Source organism: Protopterus annectens, chromosome 5.part0, assembly GCF_019279795.1.
Source record: "Protopterus annectens isolate FY-2018-M chromosome 5.part0, PAN1.0, whole genome shotgun sequence".
Lineage (NCBI taxonomy): Eukaryota > Metazoa > Chordata > Ceratodontiformes > Protopteridae > Protopterus > Protopterus annectens.
Window position 1 is genome coordinate 381,341,831 of NC_056735.1, and position 22,510 is coordinate 381,364,340.

The following is a 22,510-nucleotide window of genomic DNA, read 5'->3' on the forward strand; positions in this document are numbered from 1 at the left end:
TGCCTTACGTACAAGGCCATGTCAAACCCTGAATTAATGGACATGCTCCACCTAAGGAAAACCAAATCTCTTCCACACGCTCTAGGGATTTAAACCTCAGCACAACAATAAATAGGACATGCTGGAGGGATAGATTCCTGTCCCAGAGACTTCCCAATCTATGTTAGGCAAAGCCCCTCACTGACTCTCTTCAAGAGAAGTCTTGACGAGTGGATGGGAAATCATAAATATACACCTGGGATCACATCAGTGGCCCTGCTGGACAGAGGCCCAGGAAACTAATCTAAAAGGGAGGTGAAAGCCAACACATTCGGGGTAGGCTTATAAATGCCCCTGGGCAGATAGCCTAGTAGCTACGTATGGTCATGTATGAGTAAATGCTGGTTGCTTGAGTTCCAGTTAAGCGAGAGTGTATTCCTGGACATTTTAAAGTTTTTTGAATTATTTCCAGGAGACGGGAGATGCTATCAAAATCAGGGAGACTCCCGGGCAATCCGGGAGAGGTGGCAACCCTATCTTTATACCTCCTTCAAGCAGATGGACTAGTTGAACTCTATGCTACAGAAAATTGTAAACATGGACAGGAGAACTTGGGACCAGCTTCGTCTATCTTCTCTTTAGTTTAAGAGAAATTTCCCAGACAACAACCCGATTCACGTTATGTATGGCAAATATCCCTATGGCTTACTAGATATAGCCAGAAAAACATGGGAGAAAGAAAGCACTCCCAAGTGTGATGGAACATTTTTTAGGATTTGCAGAGTAGTTTAAGAAGTATAATGCTGATAGAAAAGATCTTTTGGAGAGACTTGTAACCAGAACCTCATGTGAACAATGTAGGTAAAGTTTTGCTAAACATTAGCAATAGACAGATGTACAGTGGTACTCCCTGGTAAATTCCAGAGTAACCCTATGTCTTCTGAACTAGCTGTTTTAATGAAAGATTTATTAACTGAACGTGCAAACTCTCAGTCAGATTTGCTTGTTCTAAAGGCCAATAACAAGCATAACAAGAGAATATATAACAGAAATGCTCAACTTATTAAATTCAAGCCAGGAGATGAATGATTTTGTTAGTATCTACCGATGAGAATGTCAAGGACCTTTTGAAATCGTAGAAAAATATGAGAGCTATAAAGTAAGACAACCAAGGAAAATAAAACCAGAACAGTTATACCACATAAATGTTATAAAGTCCTGGAGGAAGACTGACGTTTCTGTAGTAAATATGTTTGCAAGGGAAATTCAGACTCCCCCACAGCATATTCAGAAGTTAAAATAGGGTAGATACTATCAATGTCACTAACCCAGCAAATAAAAGAACGTGTACTAGTGGATAAAAATATATTTTCAGTTGCCTTATAGAACCACTTTAATCCATTACAATGTGGAAACCAAACCTGGAAAAAAGTACATTCCAGATCATACTGGATACTAGAGTTCCAACACCAAACACTTAAGAAACAGGTGCAGAAAATGAGGAATGTCAACTGAGTGAAGCAGTTCCATTTTTCTGGTTCTGAAGTATGATGGATCTGTAAAGATTTGAAACAACTCCAGAAATTTAAATTGCTTCTCTAACTTTGATTTATGTCCCATGCCTTGAGTGGATGAATTGACTGAAAATCTGGGCAAGGCTAGAACTCTATCCATGTTGGATCTAACCATGGGCTGTTGGCAAGTTCCACTAGCACCAGAAGCTAAAGAAGAAAAGATGGCATTCACTACACCTGATGGGCTCTTCTATTAGAGTCTTATCTTTTGGTTTCCACAGAGCACCCTTCAACCTTCCAGAGGCTGATGGACAAAATTCCAAAACCATGTGCCCAATGTGCCATAGGTTCATAGGTAGGTATTAGGCTATTGCCCCAAGGGCCTACGTAAGCCTAGCCAACAAGGTTCCCTGGCTTATGCCACCCAAGAAAGTTATTTTCCTGTGCCACTGTCAAGCAGAGACACAGACATGATCCCCGGGGTGTATTTCTTATTTCCCATCGACTCATCAAGATTTTTCTTGAAGAGTGCTAATGAAGAACTTTGCTTGACATAGATGGGTAGCCTGTTCCAGAGTATGGGAAGTCTCTGGGACAGGAATCTATCCCTCCAGCATGTCCTGTTTGTTGTGGTGACAAGGTTTAGGTCCCTAGAGCGTGTAGCTCAGAGGGATTGAGATTTCTTTAGGTGTAGCATGTCCAACAGCTCTGGGTTTGACATAGCTTTATATGTTAGGCAGAGATCACCTCGGAATAGGTGATATGCTACGGAGTAAAGCTGGAGTTTTTTGAGGCGGTCACTGTAGGGCATTTGTTTGAGGCCAGTAATCCTCTTTGTGAGGTACTTCTGTGGCCTTTCCAGCTGCTGCAGATGTCTTGTGAGGTACATTCCAAAGGGGGCGTTGTACTCTATAATGGGTCTAATGAGTGTCAGGTAGAGGGGAACAATGACCTCTTTTTTTTCCTGGATGAGAACCCTTTTATGATGAGGTGTGCCACGTAGAAGGACTTCCTGACTACTGTGGCGATGTGACCATCAAGGGAGAGACTACTGTCCACTTGGGTCCCAAGGTCTCTTATCACGCATTCAATGTTAAATAGATTGCTGCCTATGCGGTAGTTCATGGGTACAGAGTTTTTGCCTAAGGGGATGACGCTGCACTTTTTGGCATTGAGATTGAGGCCATGGCTCTGACACCAGGCATCTGTCTCTGTGAGGCCCTTCTGTAGGATGTCCACATCATTTGGGGACTTGAATATGGCTCCTAGTTTGTAGTCATCTGCAAATTTAGTTAGCCAGAGGCCTTCTGTGTTAGCCTGTACTTCAGAGAAGTAGATACCAAACAGGAGAGGTCCCATGATGGAACCCTGTGGTACTCCACTTGTCACTGCTTTGAGGTCAGATTTGGAGTCTGCAACTTTTACAGTGTGGGTTCTGTCAGTGAGTCAGTTGGCAAGCCTTGGCGAGGTCAAGATAGGCTGTGTGAACCACCTTACCCTCATCTACGACTTTGGTGACTGCCTCAAAGAAGTCAGTCAGGTTCAGGAGGCATGATCTGCCTTTCACAAACCCAAACTGGGTGGGGTCCAGAGTTTGGAGGTTACCAATGTCTTTGTTTATGAGTTCCATGATGATACGTTCTATGGACCTGCAGACCAGGCTCATCAGGCTAATAGGTCGATAGTTCCCGGGATCAGTGGTGGCTCCCCCTTTGTGCCATAGCCTACATTGATGCCAGTGTGATGTTATCCAGAGACTTGTTAAGTCTTCTGAAAGTCCAAGCCATTCTGAACTCTTTGCACCAAGCTGTGTTGACAGCCAATCCAGATAAATGCAAACTGAATATGGATGAAGCTCATTATTTGGGGTATATCACAGGCAGTGGGATTTTGACGTCCTCAATTTTCCACGTTATGGCAGTCCAAACCTGGCCTAGACCAACTACATAGAAGCAGGTAAAGACATTTTAGGTTTGGCCAGCCATTGCCTCAAATTTATCCCAGACTTTGCTTCCATCGCTTGCTCCCGGACTGACCTAAGCAAACGTGTGGCTCCATTAAAAGTGCAATGGTGAAATGAAGTTGAACAGACTTTTAGAAGACTGATATATTATGTATAGTAATATATTTATTATCTGTAATAATCGGTCATGTAGACATACATATACACACATGTACATACAGATATGTACCTGTGTGTGTATATGCAAATCACATGCATTGTGTCTGTGTGTGTGTGTGTGTGTGTGTGTGTGTGTGTGTATATAGAAATGTACGTACATATGCTATGCACAAAACCACACACACGTCATCTAATGCTTGTGTTAGTACTTTCGCAGCATCACCTAATAGACTGAGTAGTTTATGTAATAGCTGCATTGTGATTTTTCTTACCTGCCACATTTTCTGTAGTGTCTTCACCGTGTGTTGTCCTGACCCTCATTGTCTTCCCTTCAGTATCCCAGTAAAACTAATGTCTTTCAGCTTTTTCTGGTTAGGGGTCGCCACAGCGGACCACCTGTACGCTAATGATTGGCAGTGGATTTTTTTATGGTGCCGAGTTGCCAGCCTGATGCCCAACCTTCAAAGAAGGCACACCCATTCATGCATGCACCTACCTGCATGTCTTTAACTTCACTCGACCGCGGGGAGGACATGCAGACTCCACACAGAAGGTGCTCCATCTGAGACATAATTCACCATCCCCCACCCATGGCTCTTAACTGTTTACATGGTGGTAGGCAACAGTAGTCTTATCAATTTGTTTTGGCTTCCTATACTTACAATACATTAATGGATAACACTTTTAAGGTACAAGTTTTCTAGTGATATTTTGGGTTGAAAATGTATGCTATCACCATGTCAATGTAACGGTCCTAAGTTTACAGCCCTTTATGTAGAAATGCTATACTGACACAACATACATTGTGTAATGTGTGTGAACAGCTCTAATTGTTGCTTTTGTTCCTTCTGTGGTATCATTGTCTTCTCTTTGATACTGACCTAGCTTGTATCGTGATGCTTGGATACACTGATTTTGTACAGTGCTTATTTTACTCAATAGAAGGGAGCGCACAGTCTGACAAAGATCCAGTCAGCTGGTGCACAAAGCCTAGCCATGTTCCTGATTATACCATCACCATAGAACCTACTTGAGCTTCACGTCTTTCCTTCTGTTTGCATTTCAGCCAGAGGTTAGAATGTCTGGCTGATCTCACAGTGACTAAAGCAGAGAAATGATGAAACTGATTCAGCCATAGGATAAGTGTCATTGCAAGTGCCTTTTTTCATATATGTGTGTGTGTGTGTGTGTGTGTGTGTGTGTGTGTGTGTGTGTGTAATATATATACAGTGGATATAAAAAGTGTACACACCCCTGTTAAAATGCCAGGTTTTTGTGATATAAAAAAATGAGACCACAATAAATCATTTCAAAACGTTTTCCACCTTTAATGTGACCTATAAACCTGTACAATTCAATTGAAAAAGAAACAAATCTGTTAGGGAAAAAAAATATAAAAAATAAAAAATGTACAATAAGCTGGTTGCAAAAGTGTGCACACCCTTAAACTAATATTTTGTTGAAGAACCATTTGATATGATTACATCATTCAGTCTTCTTGGGTACACACCTGCCATCAATTAAAGAGACTCTGATTAACCCCAAATAAAGTTCAGCTGTCCTTGTAGGATTTTCATGTCATTTACTCAGTTGCCTGCTACAGCAAAAGCCATAGTTCACAGAGAGCTTACAAAGCATCAAAGGGATCTCATTGTTGAAAGGTGTCGGTCAAAAGGGTACAAAAAAATGTCCACGGCACTGGATATACCATGGAACACAGTGAAGACAATCATTAAAAAGGGTACAAAAAAATGTCCACGGCACTGAATATACCATGGAACACAGTGAAGACAATCATTAAAAAGTGCAGAAAATATGAAAACACTGAAGTTGCAAAGAACTGGACGTCCCTCCAAAACTGATGAAAAGACAAGATGAAAACTGGTCAGGGAGGCTGCCAAGAGACCTACCGCAACACTGAAGGAGCTGCAGGGATTTCTGCCAAGTACTGGTTGTGTGGTCTCCCTTATTCTCCATATGTCTGGACTATGGTGTAGGGTTGCAAGACGGAAGCCTTTTCTTACACAGAAAAACATTCAGGCCTGGCTAAAATTTGCAAAATAATAAATAAAAGTCTCCCAAAAGCATGTGGGGATGTGTTTATGGTGTGATGAGACCAAGGTTGAACTTTTTTGCCACAATTCCAAAAGGTACGTTTGGCGCAAAAACAACACTTCGCATCTCCAAAAGAACACCATCCCCACAGTGAAGCATGGTGGTGGCAGTATCATGCTTTGGGGTTGCTTTTCTTCAGCTGGAACTGGGGCTTTAGTCAAGGTGGAGGGAATTATGAACAGTTCTAAATACCATTCTCTCTTGGCCCAAAACCTTCAGGCATCTGCTAGAAAGCTGAAGATGAAGAGCTTCACCTTTCAACACGACAATGACCCAAAGCATACATCCAGATTAATAAAAGAATAGCTTCCCCAGAAGAAAATTAAAGTTTTGGAATGCCCCAGCCAGAGCCTAGACCTAAATCCAATAAAAAAATATGTGGGGTGACCTGAAGAGGGCTGTGCACAAGAGATACCCTTGCAATCTGACATATTTGGAGCACTTTTGCAAGGAAGATTGGGCAAATATTGCCAAGTCAGTATGTCCCATGCTGATAGACACCTACCCAAGAAGACTGAATGCTGTAATTAAATCAAAAGGTGCTTCAACAAAGTATTAGTTTAAGGGTATGCACACTTATGCAACCAGCTTATTGTACATTTTTTATTTTTTTATATTTTTTTCCCCTAACAAATTTGTTTTTTCAGTTGAATTGTACAGGTTATAGGTCACATTAAAGGTGGGAAAAGGTTTGAAATTATTTATTCTGGTCTTATTTTTTATATCACAAAAACCTGGCATTTTAACAGGGGTGTGTACATATATAAGTATGTATATATCTAAAAAAAAAAAATATATATATATATATATATATATATATATGTATATATCTTCTGTATCTCTCTCTCTCTCTCTCTGTATATGTATATATATATATATATATATATATATATATATATATGTGTGTGTGTGTGTGTGTATCCTGGCCTGAGGTACAGTGGCTGTTTGATTGTTTGCAGTAAGCAGCATTTGTGCAGGAGACGAAATTTTCTTTGTGGTTTTTGTGGAGTTTCTGGCTTTTCTATACAACAAATAAAATATTTTATGTATATTACACTTCTCAGATAGTCTGTCTTTTTCACATCTTTGTCCATTTCAGAAACTAGATGTTGACTGAATGTCCTACACCCTTGTGCCTTGTCTTGTGACGCAAAGTATACTCAGGCACAGCTAATGTGAGTTTGGAGACAACAGTATAACCAATTTACAAGAATGAAGCCAGTTGTATAGCCTAAAATATGGAACAGAGTACATTGTTTCTTCTAGAAGTTTGTTTTTCTGCAAATTCTATATAAGGTCTGTCATAATAGGACCTTTATTTATGTCTGGAGGAAGAGTTAAAAGGAACTGTAACTAGAATGAAAACACTTCCTACAGAACAACATTCACAACTGTACTTAGGACCAGTGTCACATTTACCTAGCTATATTATATGTGTGGATACTACATAAGACAACATTGCTCATTGGTCAGCCATGGCAGGTAATTCATAGTTTGAGGATGTGAGATAGTAGAATAATTCCAAGTACTTGAAAAAATCTGCATTGGAACAGGGTTCAAGAAATGAAAATAATCTTATACTTACTGTTTTTGTTCTCTTCTAAGGACACTGGGCATGATAAAGCCAGATGCAATCAACAGGATGGGAGCAATACTTGAAATGATCTACAGTACTGGTTTGTCAATAACAAAAATGAAAATGGTGCTGTTGTCACGGTAAGTTTCATGTCTGGAGTACAACATTTTAGGGTCACTTTCCAACAGAAATTGTTTCAATGTTTGTTTAACTCATTTGTAGTCTGAAATTAATTATAAATATGACAATCTATTTTTAAAACATGACTATTAAACTAAAATTGCATCTTACTTTTTAAATAAGTTTTATTTAGTATATAATCTGTTTAACATATGATCTGCTGTTGTCAGTCTTCATCTATTCTTGACTGATGGGTTACGGTTCTGATCCTTGGAACCAATCTGGCCATTATATAGCCAAAAAACTCTTGAGCTAATGGTCTTCTCAGAATGCCTGTCTCTACATTATCTCAGATCTCGTTAGATGCTCTTATAGGACAGCCGACACTCTCTGGCAGCTAAGTATATATTTTTAAGTATATTGTTTTCTCAACTTCTTGTCTTATTTCTAGCTATCATAGATATTTCTGTACCCTTTGTCTACCCTTTTTATTTGTGTCACTGTTTCGTTTCTTTAACCTTGTACCACTTGGTAGTTTTCTCCTATCTGTCTTTCCCTTACTTTACAGATAGGTAATGTTTCCTGCGTTGTTGGTAGGATCCTTTCTTCTGTCTGTGCGTTTGTGTTTTCTGTCCTTTTCCTTGAACTTCTGCCTTTCTTTATCATAACAGCAGATAAGTGAAAATCTACCACTGGTTTCAAGTAGTGCCAAGTGTGGCAGAAAATGACAAACTCTTGATGGCCGTGATAAATGTGGATACTGTTTGGGTGCTCGCATCTTGATGTAGAGTGTTCTATCTGCCAGGGCTTTAGTGCTAGAGCCCTAGTAGAAAATAGAAGCAAAGTTATTGTTAAAGGGCTCCTTAAGGCACCCTTTGTAGAAGTGTTGTCTAAGGCCAACCAGTCTCCAAAGGCCTCTGGCTCAAAGTCTAGTCATTTGGTGCCAAAGTGTCTATCAGCACTGACATCCAAATACATAAATAGCCTTCTGCTGGATCTTCTTTGAAACCGAAATCAAAGGTTCCAAAAATTTTGGAATGAATTAAGTCCTTGGCACCAACTGCTACCTCAGTGCCATCGATACCTACCATGACACCAGCACCAATTACGACTTCACTGTGTGCACCGGCTTCATTAGTTAGTACATCAGTTCCGACATCTCCTGTGGCTCCCAACCCCTGCCTTCTGCCCCAGTGCTGAAGACTTGAGATTTGCTATGCACCCAGGACTAGATATTCTCCATTCATCAACCCCTTTGTGGTTCAGCTCCCTAGCTCTTTCATATAGAGACCTGAATCCCCCTCTGGATTGTCATTTCACTCCACCAGGAATCTTTCCAAAGTTGACATAGTGAGATTGGTGTACCAGTTCTGATGGCTAGGGGTCTTTCTCCTTTTTCTCAGCCCCCTCTCCCTTCTGGAGCAGGGGAGTTCTTCCCCAGCACTCCTACATATAGTCCTCCTCTGACCTCTTCAGAGGCTTTAGAGCTGTTGACTCTGACCACACAGACTCCAGTGGTCTCAGCACTGACATCTTTGTCTTCAGTTCAGGGCATGGCTGTGACTCTGTCAGTGCCATCGGAACCAATGGGTCCCTAGGACCAGTCTCCTCCTCCTTCGGGTCTGGGTGGCTTTCAGTTGAAAACACACAAAATCCAAAATTCACGACACCAAATGTCAGAAAAAACACCAAATCCAGTAGGAAGGAAATCAAGCAATAGGATGAATATAAATTTCCATTTAATAGCACATTCTGGTACCTCGGCAGTTCGCCTTCAGTGGAACAGTTAATCATGCATAAACATCCTGTTTATATATTCTCATCAATTAAGTCATTAGCCATTAATCGGCTGTAATTTCAAACAATTAAAGTGCAAGTGAGTACAAATTCTCTTAAACAATACAAATGTACCCAAAAGTTTTTTTAATACATATTAATAAACTGATTATTAAATGCTGAACTAAAAGAAACCAATTACATGAATACATATTCAAACTTATAAATATTTAAATACATAAGATTAAATACATTACATTAAATACAATTAACAAACAGTTAAACCATAATGCCACCTTCTAAATTCATCCCCTTAGGGTATAAAGTGTGATAATTAAAAATCATTCTGTGTTCTAGCCTACTTAATTCAGTTTTAAAATTTCCTGCCTGAAAATGGGGTCTAGCTAGGACACTAAAGATAAATCCATCAGTGTTGCATTGTGCATTGTAACACAATGAGAAGCAACAGGGCTCTCCATGTTGCTTCTTCTGATGTCCCCTAAGTGTTCCAAAATACGCACCTTAACCCTCCTGGTAGTTTGTCCTACATACCATAAAGGTATAGTACAATCACATCCTAGAATATATACCACCCCTGATGATAGACAATCAAATTTCTCAAAGGCTACATACCTTCTGCCATTTATTTTCTTTTCATGCAAATTACAGACCTTATCACATACAGAGCAACGACCACACCGTTGCATACCAACATCCGTATCAACTGAATATTCCAATTTTCTATTCAATAACTCCTTCAAATTCTTATATATACTACAGGAAAAAGTGATGTACCTAGGAAACAAATGTCCAATGGCAAGGTCATCACAGACTACATGCCACAATTGTTTAAGAATGTTTTCAACAACCTTAGAAAATTCTGAATATCTAGAGACAAAAAATATTTTTTCTTGTTCTGAAGTCACTAATGAACGATATTGATAACCCCCTCCTACAAAACTTTTCTCTTTAGATAACCTACATTTAATATCTAGAAGTGTAATTTTATCATAACCTGTAGATAGAAGTCTATCAAAAACTTCATCAAACACTTTCTCCCATAAATTCGGGTCTGAAGTGTTCCTACGAATTCTCTTATATTCCCCTTCAGGTAAAGCTTTGATCAAATGAGGGGGGGTGCATACTACTTGCATGTAAAAAGTTGTTGACCGCAGTAGATTTTCTAAAAGGCTTGTGTTGTACTAAATTATCCTTTCCTATGTAGAACTGTACATCCAAAAATGGTGTATTTCTGTAAGAACATTCAAAAGTAAATTTCAACTCCTGTGAGTTATTGTTCATATGGTCCATGAATTTGTCAAACAAAGAAACATCACCTCTGCAAACAAAAATAAATCATCGATGTAACATTTATAAAAAACTGCATTATTAACAAAAAAAGTGTTTTGAAACATAAACTCCTTCTCAAATTCACCCATATAAATCACTGCGTAAGTGGGAGCAAATGCTCTCCCATGGCTGTCCCTAACTTGAAGGAAAAATTCCTTCTTCCACATAAAAAAATTATGCGTTAAGCTAAATTCCAACAAGGACAGCAGAAGCATGGTGCATGGTCCTTCACCCATCATTTTATTCATGGCCTCTAGGCCCCATCTCTTATCTATATTCGTATATAGAGAAGAGACATCAACCGTGGCCCAATATCAGTTTTCTTTCCACCCCATCCCACGCAGTTCTTTACAAACATCATCCGTATTCCTTACATGTGAACATACTTTAATAAGATATTTTTTAAAATGAAAATCAAGGAATTTATTCACTCTTTCAAAAAAAGATCCTATACCAGAGATGATAGGTCTTCCTGGTGGATTAACCATACTCTTATGGATTTTGGGAATAATATAGATATAGGAATGAACGGGGTTCTTTAACTGTCAGTTTTTTAATATCACTACTAGTGAGGAACCCTAACCTTTCACCTCTTTCCAACAGTTCATTAAGTTCATCAGAGTAAAGTTTTCATGGGTTGCTACTCAGTTTGACATACGTGTCTTCTCTTAACATAGTCTCAATGATATGTTTATATTTACTAGTGTCCATTATCACTCAATTTTTTAATGGGTTGCTACTCAGTTTGACATACGTGTCTTCTCTTAACATAGTCTCAATGATATGTTTATATTTACTAGTGTCCATTATCACTCAATTTCCTCCTTTATCAGCTTGTTTTACAGTCACTCTATCTAACTTTGTTCTAAATTCTTTTAAAGCCAACCATTCTTTTTTACTAAGGTTAAAAGATCTATTTTCCCTACAAAATTTATTAAATGCATTTTCAATACATGCAACTGCCACATGTTCAAATGCATTAATGGCTGAAGAACATTTTGGAGGAACAAAGGTGCTATCACTAGAGAAATTTGGTAAATTGATATGCCCATAACCCCCCCAAAAAATCTCTTCAACACATGGTTTGTCGTCATCAAGAATATTTTCATTCAGAAATACATCATCATATTTATAAATACTCATATTAAGTAGCTCATCATCTTCTTGAATATTGTCTACCTTTTGAACATTCAAAACAGGTTGACATTCAGAAAAAAATACCCTAAGATTCAGCTTTCGGATAAATTTCCGAACATCCACTAGATCATCAGCCATTGTGGGTAATCGGGTAGGTATAAACTTTGTACCTTTTTGTAGAGTTTTATACATATCATCAGTCAGAGATAAACCTGAAAGAGTCACCACATTTAAACTATCTCGGCTAGTATTCTCCACATCAGTAAAAATATCAGCAACATTGTGTGAAACATTGTGCAAAACATTTAGACTGTCACAAAAAGTATTCTCTATACATGTTACAGTATCAGCAGCATTGTCCAAGATAGTCTCATGATTGTCCGAATCGGCACAGACTAAAGAGCTGAAATTATTAAGTGCCAATGATTCATGGAAGTCAATAGAACTTACTTTTGGTTCTTGTAGGAAAAAGAAGGTACTGGAGAAGGGACTGATTTCCCCTGATTCCTTTTGGAACGAGTTTGCATGTTAACGTTCGACTTCTTAACATTCTGGTCACCTCTCTGGTTCTCCATATCACCATTGGAACTTTGTAGGATGATGTCTTCAAATGATACGCTTTTTCGGCTTCCACCTGTTTCAGCCGACGAACATGACAAACCGTCTTCATTTCCGGTCGTACGTCTTCTAAAATTCTGATGAAAACGACGTCCTTTATCTTTAGTGTTCTAGCTAGACCCCATTTTCATGCATGTATTGAATCTTATGTATTTAAACATTTATAAGTTTGAATATGTATTCATGTAGTTGGTTTCGTTCAGTTCAGCATTTAATAATCAGTTTATTAATATGTATTAAAAAAACATTTGGGTACATTTGTACTGTTTAAGAGAATTTGCACTCACCTGCACTTTAATTGTTTGAAATGATAGCCGATTTATGGCTAATGACTTAATTGATGAGAATATATAAACAGGATGTTTATGCATGATTAATTGTTCCACTGAAGGCGAATTGCCGAGGTACCAGAATGTGCTATTAAATGGAAATTTATATTCATCCTATTGCTTGATTTCTTTCCTACTGGATTTGGTGTTTTTCTGGCTTTCAGTTGACTCTATTCGGAGCTGACCTTGCCACTTTGGTCTGCACTGGCTTGGGGGCCTTTTCTTGGCTCTGGCTTTGGAGGTAGGCTTCTCGGGGTGGGACCCCGGTTCAGAGTTTCTCTGTTCTGGCCTCCCATCCCTCCTCAGGGGGCCTTAGCCACTGCTGCTTCTGTGGTGGCTCTTTAGTTACCAATGTCTCACCCCTTGACCCCTGCCTTTCCGGAGCTTACACCAACCTCTGTACCCAGACAGCGAGCTCCAAGGATCCAAGAGTTACCATCCAAAGACCCCTCCCTCCCTTCTTCCAAGTCCTCTTCAGATATTCCCACTGAAGATCCCCCTCAGAAGAAATTGTGTAAGAGGAAACACCTGGGCTCCCCTGAAGAATCCATCACCAAGGACACAGATTTTGATGAGGAGGGTTCCCCTGGTCACTCCAAAGACGTCTCCTTATTGGAAGTCCAAAGACCCCTGTGAGGAGTCTGTATACTTGCAGGCCTTTGGAGTTCACCCATCTACTTCCTGGGTGACCCCTCCCGCTGACTATCTCATTACGTTGATTGCTCAGCAGGCTTGGAAGACTCCTGATTCGATAGAACCAATTTGCCGGAGACAGATAAAAATACTCTCTACTGCCGAGGATCATCAGTACTGGGTGAAAGGATTAGCAGTAGATGCCGTGGTGGTGGTGGCTGCCACTACAAATGAACTAGCTGAGGAAAGTTTCTCTGTTCATCCCTGTAACCGAGAGTCAAGGGTGATGGGACAGATTTGGGAAGTGGATTTTACACATCATTGACCTTTACCATTAGGTCTTTGCATTTTATGGCACATTTCACTAGGCTCCAAAGAGATCTGATCAAGGAGCTATCAGATACCCTAGCAGGAGCTGTGGCTGAAGGTTCCAGGAAAAAGTTGGCCTCCCAGTTACCTACCCTGGAGTCTTTATCTAATTTGTCCATAAAGCTCATTGCACATGCAGCCAAAGTTGAGACCAGGTCAGCAGGTTCAGGTGTTGCTATTTGACAACACACTTGGATGTGCCTGTGAGTTTGCAGAGCCATTCAAGTCTTTCTTCATCAGTACTCCTTTTGACGGATCCTGTTTGTTCAGCCCCAAAGGTAAAGAAACTCTCTGCAGGTGTGAGAAAGATTGAAAGACTGCCTGCTGTTGGCATATGTTTTTCTGCTCCCCAACAAGCCTATTCCAGGAATCAGAGGAGTGGGAAAATGTGGTTTAAGAAGTCCCAAAGACCTTTCCAGGACACACATAGTGCAGAGTCCCCTCGGGGCAGAGGGAAGAGTTCAAATGGAAGACGCTATCCTAGAGGGAGAGGTGGCCTACAGAACTAGGGTTCCAAGGAGTCTTTCTCTGGCCAATCCTATCAGTGCTCATGAAAGGATGTCCAATTGCTTACCTCTGGAGGCAGTCGGTGGGGAAGAGTTTCTTTGCACCCAACAGCATGGCAACAAATAACCACATATGCCTGGGTGCTAAGAATTATTTCCAGAGGTTACCTTATCCCATTCACCCATTACCCACGAACTCGAACAAAACTCCCCAATGTGTTCCACTCAGTCAGAGGGACCAAGCAACCTTGGAAATACAAAAGCTGCTAGAAAAAGAGTCGTCCAAGAAATCCCACCAGACCAGATAGGATCCAGACTATACTCAAGGTTCCTGTTAGTGCCAAAAAAAAAACAGGGGACTGGAGACCAGTACTGAATCTCGACATTCTAAACAAATTTGTCCAGCAGTCCAAATTCCAGATGGTCACAGTACAGTCAGTACTTCCCTTTCTAGAGGAAAACTATTGGATGTGCTCTATAGACCTTCAAGACGTGTATTACCATATAAAAATGGACAAACGCTCAAGAAGGTTTTTCTACTTCGGGCTAGGAGCCAGTCCCTATCTGTTCAGGGTGCTGCCCTTTGGTCTTACCACAGCTCCCAGGGTGTTCACCAAACGTATGACAGCAGTAACAGCTCAGTTGAGACTGCATGGATTCCGGGTGTTTCCATATCTAGACAACTGGCTCATCACCACTTCCACCAGACATCTACTGCTACAGGTGATAGAATTATCCCTGCAATTTTTCCTGCATCTAGACATTACGGTCAATCTTACAAAGTCTCAACTAACACCCTCTGAGGATATAGGATTTATCAGAGCTTGTCTCAATGCTCTCACTCTTGTGTGGCCTCCCTACCTGCCTACAGGTTCCAGAAAATAAAATCTCAAATTCATTCCCTGCCATGCTCGAAAAAAGTACCATCACTTCTGGTGCTTCAAGCATTGGGGTTCATGGCAGTGGTGATAACTCTGCTCCCACTAACGAGGTGTCACATAAGATTACTGCAGTGGCTTCTGGTGAATCATTGGTCCATTCTACCTCACCCGATGAACCACCCCATACGTATCACTAATTGCTGCAAGAAAAACCTATCCTGGTGGATGGTATCCGAGCAAATTCTTCTGGGCTGCCCCTTTGTTCCTCCTCAACCCAAAGACATAGTGACTGGAGATGCCCCCCAGATGCATTGGGGGGCATTATCTGGGAAAGACCGTCCAATGCACGTGGTCCCCGATGGAGGCCAATCTGCATATCAACGTTCTGGAGGTGAGGGCGGTGCTTCTAGTGTTGCAGGCATTTCACTCTGCCCTCTCAAGGAACAATTGCAGTTCAATCAGACAACATGTCCATAGTCTGGTATATCAACAAGCAAGGGGGAACCAAATCCTATCCCCTGTGTCGAGAAGCCCTCTGAGTATGGCAATGGGAAATTGCCTCCAACCGCTTTCTGATAACAATGCATATCCCAGGGAGTTCAAACATGATGGGAAGATTAAAGAGTGAATAATTTAATTTTCACACATAAGAACACATACATATACATACATACATACATACATACATACATACATACTCACAGTCGCACTCACTAACACTCTCACCCCAGTTACCTACTGCTCATGGTTAAGTCAAAAATGAAATCACACACCTTAAAATTTCACTGTTATTAAGCCCAAATGATCTATCAAAGTAGAGACAGGGGTCACAGGCTGTTAGAATAATCATCTTCTGTTGTATTTTGAGTAAAAGAAGAACTGAAAGAGCTTAAAAAGTGAATAAGTAAACTTTTCTTTAACCATAATCAAACAGTACAGTTACAAGATAAATGTGTTGAGCCCAAGGACAATTAAAATAACATCCGGTTACATCACAAAGAGTATGTAAAGAAGAATGTTAAGTTGTCAATCTCGCCTTCATTCTTGCTGGATGGGTTCGGAGCCGATCCTCGGCTCCGACTCGGCACTTTCTTAGCTTGAGAACTCCTTTTACCAGCTCGAGGCAACCCTATATCCCATGATGCAAGGCGGGACAACCTCAGATCTCGTTTGCCGCTTAGCGAAAGAGGTCTCCTTTGCCAGCTGAGGTAAGTGATTTTCTTGGTAAAATCAGAAAAGCTTAGTTAGGAATTTATTTTCCCCTCTTAGTCTTAGTATAGTCTGTAGTAAATTACAGCCCACCCTATTCCCTTGCTTTCAAACTTTTATAACTCTTTTTATAGACTTTAGCATAAAGTTTTAGTTAGGCCTAAAACCCTATTGGTTAATCCCTTCCTGTGTGTTGTGTGTAGGGGATTAATTTTGTGTGTTTGTTGGGGTTTGTGTGTGTTACTTCCTCCTAAGATATGTCTAGGGAAGGCAAGGTCTCAGGCTTTAAGAAGTGTGACCAGTGCTGTCAGAAAATGTCTCTGACAGACGGTCACACTTCTTGTGTTTACTGCCTGGGGCCTTTGCACCTGCAGGACTCCTGTGCTTTGTGTCACGCTTTTAGCCAGAGAGTCCTGCAGGAAAGGAGGAATAAGCTTATCCTCCGAGGCTTACTTAAGCCAGAAGGTTCTCCCTCTAAAGCAGGGTCTGGGAAACCTTCTAAACCACTGAAGGCTCAGGCTTCAGTATCCAAGCCTCCTCCGGTGGCTCCGGCTCCGTCGGAGCCGAGATCGGCTCCGGCTGGAACCGATGCATCTACCTTTAAAGTAGTAGGTTCGGAGCTGGCTGGCTCCGATATCTTGTCTACTGTGGCCTTGTCGGCTCCGGCTGGAGCCGACACTTTATCCAGCATCGGAGCCGAGAAACCTTTGGCTCCATCTGGAGTTCAGGGGACTTCGGCTCTGATGGCTTCGACCCGAAAGAGATCTCGGTCCCCTTCGATACTGAGTATCCATTCGGCTCCGGGGTCTCCTCTTTTGTCGGAGTGGAGCCATCGGAGCCGATCTTCGAGATCTTCCAGGCTGTCTGACCACGACTTAGAGAGGGTGGTAAGCAGGCTGTTGAAGTCTCAGGCACTGGCCCAAATGCTCCATAGCCCGTCTCAACAGACTTCGGCTATAGCCTTACCCCTTGAACTTCCTCCTCCGACTCCACACCAGAGTTCGGGCCGGAGCTTCTGGACAGCGACTGTTTCGATGCGGAGCCGATACATCCTTCGGCTCCGTCGTCCTCGGCTCCGATCTCCTCCTTGAGGCCTTCCTTGGAGGGATCCGGTCGTCGGGTTTCCACTGTCGGCTCCGAGGGGCTAGTGGCATCGGACCCTTGTCCGACCCCGCTCTCCCTCTCGGGCTTCGGCTTTGGTAAGCTCGGCGCCGACATCGCCTCGGAGCCTTCCCTCTCATTGGAGCCGGAATTCCTGTTTCTTCGAGCGGGATATTCCGGCCTCCCGGGAGGAGCCTTTGAGGTGATGAGGAGTGTCCTGGCCTCTGAGCCTGGTCAACGGTCCATCCCTCTAGCTCCTCCCTCATCAGTGCCTGCAGACGCCTCTTGCCAGCCTCTTGCTCTCAGGCCCAGGGATCCATCGCCCCAGGTTTCCCCACTGGGAATTTCCTCCTCTTCCGAGGTTTCTCCTGATCCTGCAGGGGAACCCCCTCGGAAGAGGACGTGTAAGAGGAAGCACACAGACTCCCCTGAGTCTACTACATCTGATACCGACTTAGATGAGTCGGAGGGTTCCCCACGGTCCCCCTCTGAGGATGTCTCCTTTTCAGACATCCTTGAGCTCCTCAAACAGAGGGGGAATTGGCCCTCCATTGACCCCTCCGAGGATGAGTCGGTATACCTGGAGGCTTTTGGATCCCAACCCTCCACCTCCTGGGTGTCTCCGCCTTTCGACCCACTTATGCAGGTAGTGGCTCGGAAGGCGTGGGCGGCTCCAGATTCTGTGGAACCTGGCCCCAGAAGACCATCCAAATTCATGACGGCCCCTTCGGACAAACAGTTCCTTTCCAAGGGTGTCTCTGTGGATGCTATGGTGGTGGCGGCCACTAAGAAGGAACTGGCGGATCCTTCAGTACCTGTCCATCCTCCTAACAAGGACTCTAGGACCATGGACAGGTATGGAAAGCGGATGTTTTCTTCAGCGACCTTTGCTATGCGTTCGCTGAATTATCTTTGTCACTTCACCAGGCTTCAACGAGATGTTCTCAAAGAACTGGGTGAAGTAGTTCAGGATCCTTCTGCTGCTGGGGCTCAGGAAAAGATTGCCTCGCAGCTTGCTATCCTAAATTCCATATCTAACTCCTCCATGCGGCTCATATCTTATGCGGCCGATGGAGCGAGCAGGGCCGCAGGCACAGGAGTTGCTCTTAGACGCCAAGCCTGGATGCGGCTTTGTAATTTTGCGGACCCCTTTAAGGCGTCCTTCACTAATACCCCCTTTGATGGTTCGGCTTTGTTCGGACCTCAGGTGAAGGATACCTTGACCAGGTGTGAGCAGGACGGTAAAACTCTTTCTGCCGTTGGAGTCCAGTTTTCCACTCCTTCTATATCCCAAGGGTCAGAAGGGGGGGAAGATGTGGTTCCGTAAAGCCCAAGGAGCTTCACCGGACGCACGTGGTCAGTTTACCCCCAGAGGCAGAGGGGGTAACAATAATAGACGCCGCCCTAAAGGCAGGGGGGGTTCTCAGAACCAAGGCAACAGGGAGTCTCTTCCTGAGAAGCCTTTTCAACATCCCTGAGGTGTTGCCCGACTGTCCACCCTTGGAGGCAGTCGGGGGAAGGATTTCATTGTACCCAGTAGCCTGGCAATCCCTATCACAAGAGATGTGGGTACAGTCGATTATATCTGAGGGTTACAAAATCCCCTTCGAAAGGTTTCCCGTACCTCTACAATCCCTTCCAGACATCTCACCCGGTCAAAGGGATTTGGCAGAACAGGAGGTTTCAAAACTCCTAGAAAAAAGAGCCATCCAGACGGTGCCGGCAGACCAGGTAGGATCCGGCATCTACTCGAGATTCTTTTTGGTCCCCAAAAGGACGGGAGATTGGAGACCAATATTAGACCTGAGCAATCTAAACAGATTTGTCAAAAAGGCAAGATTCCGGATGGTCACGCTTCAGTCCATTCTGCCCTTTCTGGGCAAGGACAACTGGATGTGCTCTATAGACCTTCAGGATGCGTACTATCACATAAAGATTCACAGGCGCTCCAGAAGGTTTCTCCGCTTCGGCTAGGGACCAGTCATTACCAATTCAGAGCCCTGCCCTTTGGCCTCACTTCAGCCCCAGAGTGTTTACCAAATGCATGGCAGTGGTCACAGCTCATCTGAGACGTCAAGGATTCCAGGTGTTTCCTTATTTGGACGACTGGCTCCTCTCCGCCACCACCAAGTGTCAACTTCTTCAGACCAGAGACTACACTCTGCAGCTTTGCAGGAGTTTGGGAATTTCAGTAAATTTCGAAAAATCTTCTCTGCGGCCTTGCCAATCTATCACCTTTATAGGCGCAGAATTAAACACCGTCAAAATGTCAGCCAGACTAACAGATCAAAGAATTCTGGACATCCAAAAATTTGTTCGGCTTCTATTGCAAAGCAACAAGATCAAAGCCAGATTTATACTGAAGGTTCTAGGTCTTATGGCTGTGGCCATTGTTCTTCTACCACTGGCTCGCTTCCACATGCGTCTTCTACAGTGGATGCTTTTCACGCAGTGGTCGTACCACAGTCTCCCGATGAGGCACGAAATCTTAGTCACACAGTCGTGAAGGGCTCATCTACAATGGTGGATATCTTCCCCTCTTCTTCATCAGGGCCGACCCTTTATTCCCCCTCCTCCAGTTGCCACAGTCACTACGGATGCCTCTCTGATCGGGTGGGGGGGGCATTATCAGGGCAGGATGGTCCACGGGACATGGCAACCCATAGAATACCATCTGCACATAAATGTCCTGGAGATGAAAGCAGGGCTTTTAACGTTGCAAGCCCTCGACGACTTTCTTCCCACGGGGACTATTGCAGTACAAACGGACAACATGTCCGTGGTCTGGTACATCAACAAACAGGGCGGAACCAGGTCCTATCCGTTATGTCGAGAAGCTCTCAGACTTTGGCAATGGGCGATCTCTTCTCAGCGGTTTCTGATAGCAATGCACATCCCCGGCAGGTCCAACCTATTGGCGGACAGGCTGAGCAGATCTATTCTGATGCCTCATGAGTGGTCTCTCAATCAATCTGTAGTGGATCAGATTTTTCTGAAGTGGGGCACTCCTTGTTGCGATCTTTTTGCTACCCCTCAAAACAACAAGTGCCCAGATTATTTCACTCTCTTTCCCCTTCCAGGCCAACCCCTGAGAGACTCTCTAACCCAGGATTGGCCTCGGGGACTTCTTTACGCTTTTCCTCCCTTTCCCTTGATTCCACAAGTCATTCAGAAAGCCACCGTTTTGAGAGCCAAATTGATCCTCATTGCTCCATATTGGCCTCGACAAATTTGGTTTCCGTCTCTGCATCGTCACCTTCTGGTGCAGCCCTGGCATCTGGACCCAGTTCCGGATCTCTTGATCCACCAGTCGGGTCAGCAGCACCGGGCCATTCATTCTCTCAACCTCACTGCTTGGTTGCTCCACTTCCTTCCCTAGCCAGGCTACCAATGATTTCTGACTCAGTCAGAGACATTTTAGTGTTTTCTTTGAAGTCGTCCACTAGGACTATTTATGCTAGCAAGTGGCGACGTTTTTCTATTTGGGCAAACTCAAGGAATATTGATCCCTTTACTGCTCCTGTACATTCTGTTTTAGATTTCCTGGCGGAGGTTTTTCATTCAGGATCCTCGTCATCTACAGTCAAAGTACAACTGGCTGCTATTTCCAAGTATCATGTTGGCTTGCATGACAATAACATTATGTCTCATAGATTATGCAAGGCCTTTTTGAGAGGAGTTTTTCTCCTAAAACCACCTATAAAGCATCATCCTCCGCAATGGGATCTAAACTTAATGTTGGCATCCTTGATACTACCTCCCTTCGAACCGTCTGCTTCATGCTCTTTGAAGTTATTGACTTGGAAAACTATATTTTTACTGGCTGTCACTTCTGCAAGAAGGGTTTCCGAGATTCAAGCTCTCTGCATTTGTTCACCTTATTTGGTTTTTCATAAGGACAGGGTATCATTAAGAACTAACCCTTCATTTCTCCCCAAAGTCGTGTCTCAAACCAATATTAACCAATCTATAGATCTACCAGTCTTTTTCCCAAACTATTCCGACAGAGCTGAACAGAAACTGCATTTTTTGGATGTCCATCGTCAGCTCAGGTTCTATTTGCATAGAACTAAACAATTTAGAAAATCGGACCAATTATTTGTCTCCTATGCAGAAAACAGGATGGGTCTTCCAGTTTCTAAAGTGACCTTATCCAGATGGTTGACTTCCACCATTTCCTATGTGCACTCTCTCAGAGGCAAACAACTATCTTCTAAGCCAAAAGCACACTCAACCAGGAGTCTATCCACTTCTGCGGCCTTTCAGGATAGACTACCCATTGATACCATTTGTGCAGCAGCTACTTGGGCCACGCCTCATACCTTTGTCTCTCATTACAAGTTGGACTTGGCCTCCAGAGATAGGGCCAGTTTTGGTTCCACAGTTCTCAAGAGTCTGTTCCATTGAGCCACCCGGGATACAGGTGCTAGGGACGCGGTCCCATCCAGCAAGAATGAAGGCGAGATTGACAACTTAACATTTAGAAGTTATGTACATACCATAACGTTCCATGTTAGTTGTCTTCTCTCACCTTCTTTCTTAAGGCCCTCCCTCCTTCCCCCTGGCCTGGACAGATCTTGAAAAGTCTCCTCTTCTCAGGTTGTTCTCTCCTGACTCTTAGGTAGGAGAGTCATTTGTTAGGAGTTGTTGTTTCCTAGTTGTGCTAGGTTTATCCTTAGCAGGGTATGTTAGCTACCAAACGAGATCTGAGGTAGTCCCGCCTTGCATTATGGGATATAGGGTTGCCTCGAGCTGGTAAAAGGAGTTCTCAAGCTAAGAAAGTGCCGAGTCGGAGCCGAGGATTGGCTCCAAACCCATCCAGCAAGAAAGAAGGCGAGAGAAGACAACTAACATGGAACGTTATGGTATGTACATAACTTCTAATTCTGGACTATAGTTAACTAAATATCATGGCTGTCTTTTAAGAGTTACTGGACATAACTGTTTTTGTCTTTGGCTTTTTCCGGTTAGGGGTCGCCACAGCGGAACTCCGGTCCTCTAATGATTGGCAGTCGATTTTTATGATGCCTAGTTGCCAGCGCGACGCCCAACCTTCAGCAAAGGCATGCCCATTCACGCATGTCTTTCGGAGGCCACTCAACTGCAGGGAACACATGCAGACTCCACACAAAAGGCACTCCAGCAGAGAATCAAACAGGAGAACCTCTTGATTTG

General features: G+C 43.0%; 1 protein-coding gene across 1 annotated transcript in view; it reads left to right on the top strand.

The window, feature by feature from the left end:
* The window catches only part of NME7 (NME/NM23 family member 7), a 1,612,386-nt gene that overhangs the window by 348,733 nt on the left and 1,241,143 nt on the right, over positions 1–22,510 (top strand). Inside the window, exon 4 of the mRNA XM_044071838.1 lies at positions 7,336–7,446. Coding sequence (XP_043927773.1) covers positions 7,336–7,446 — 111 coding nt within the window. The remainder of the gene's footprint in view (positions 1–7,335; positions 7,447–22,510) is intronic.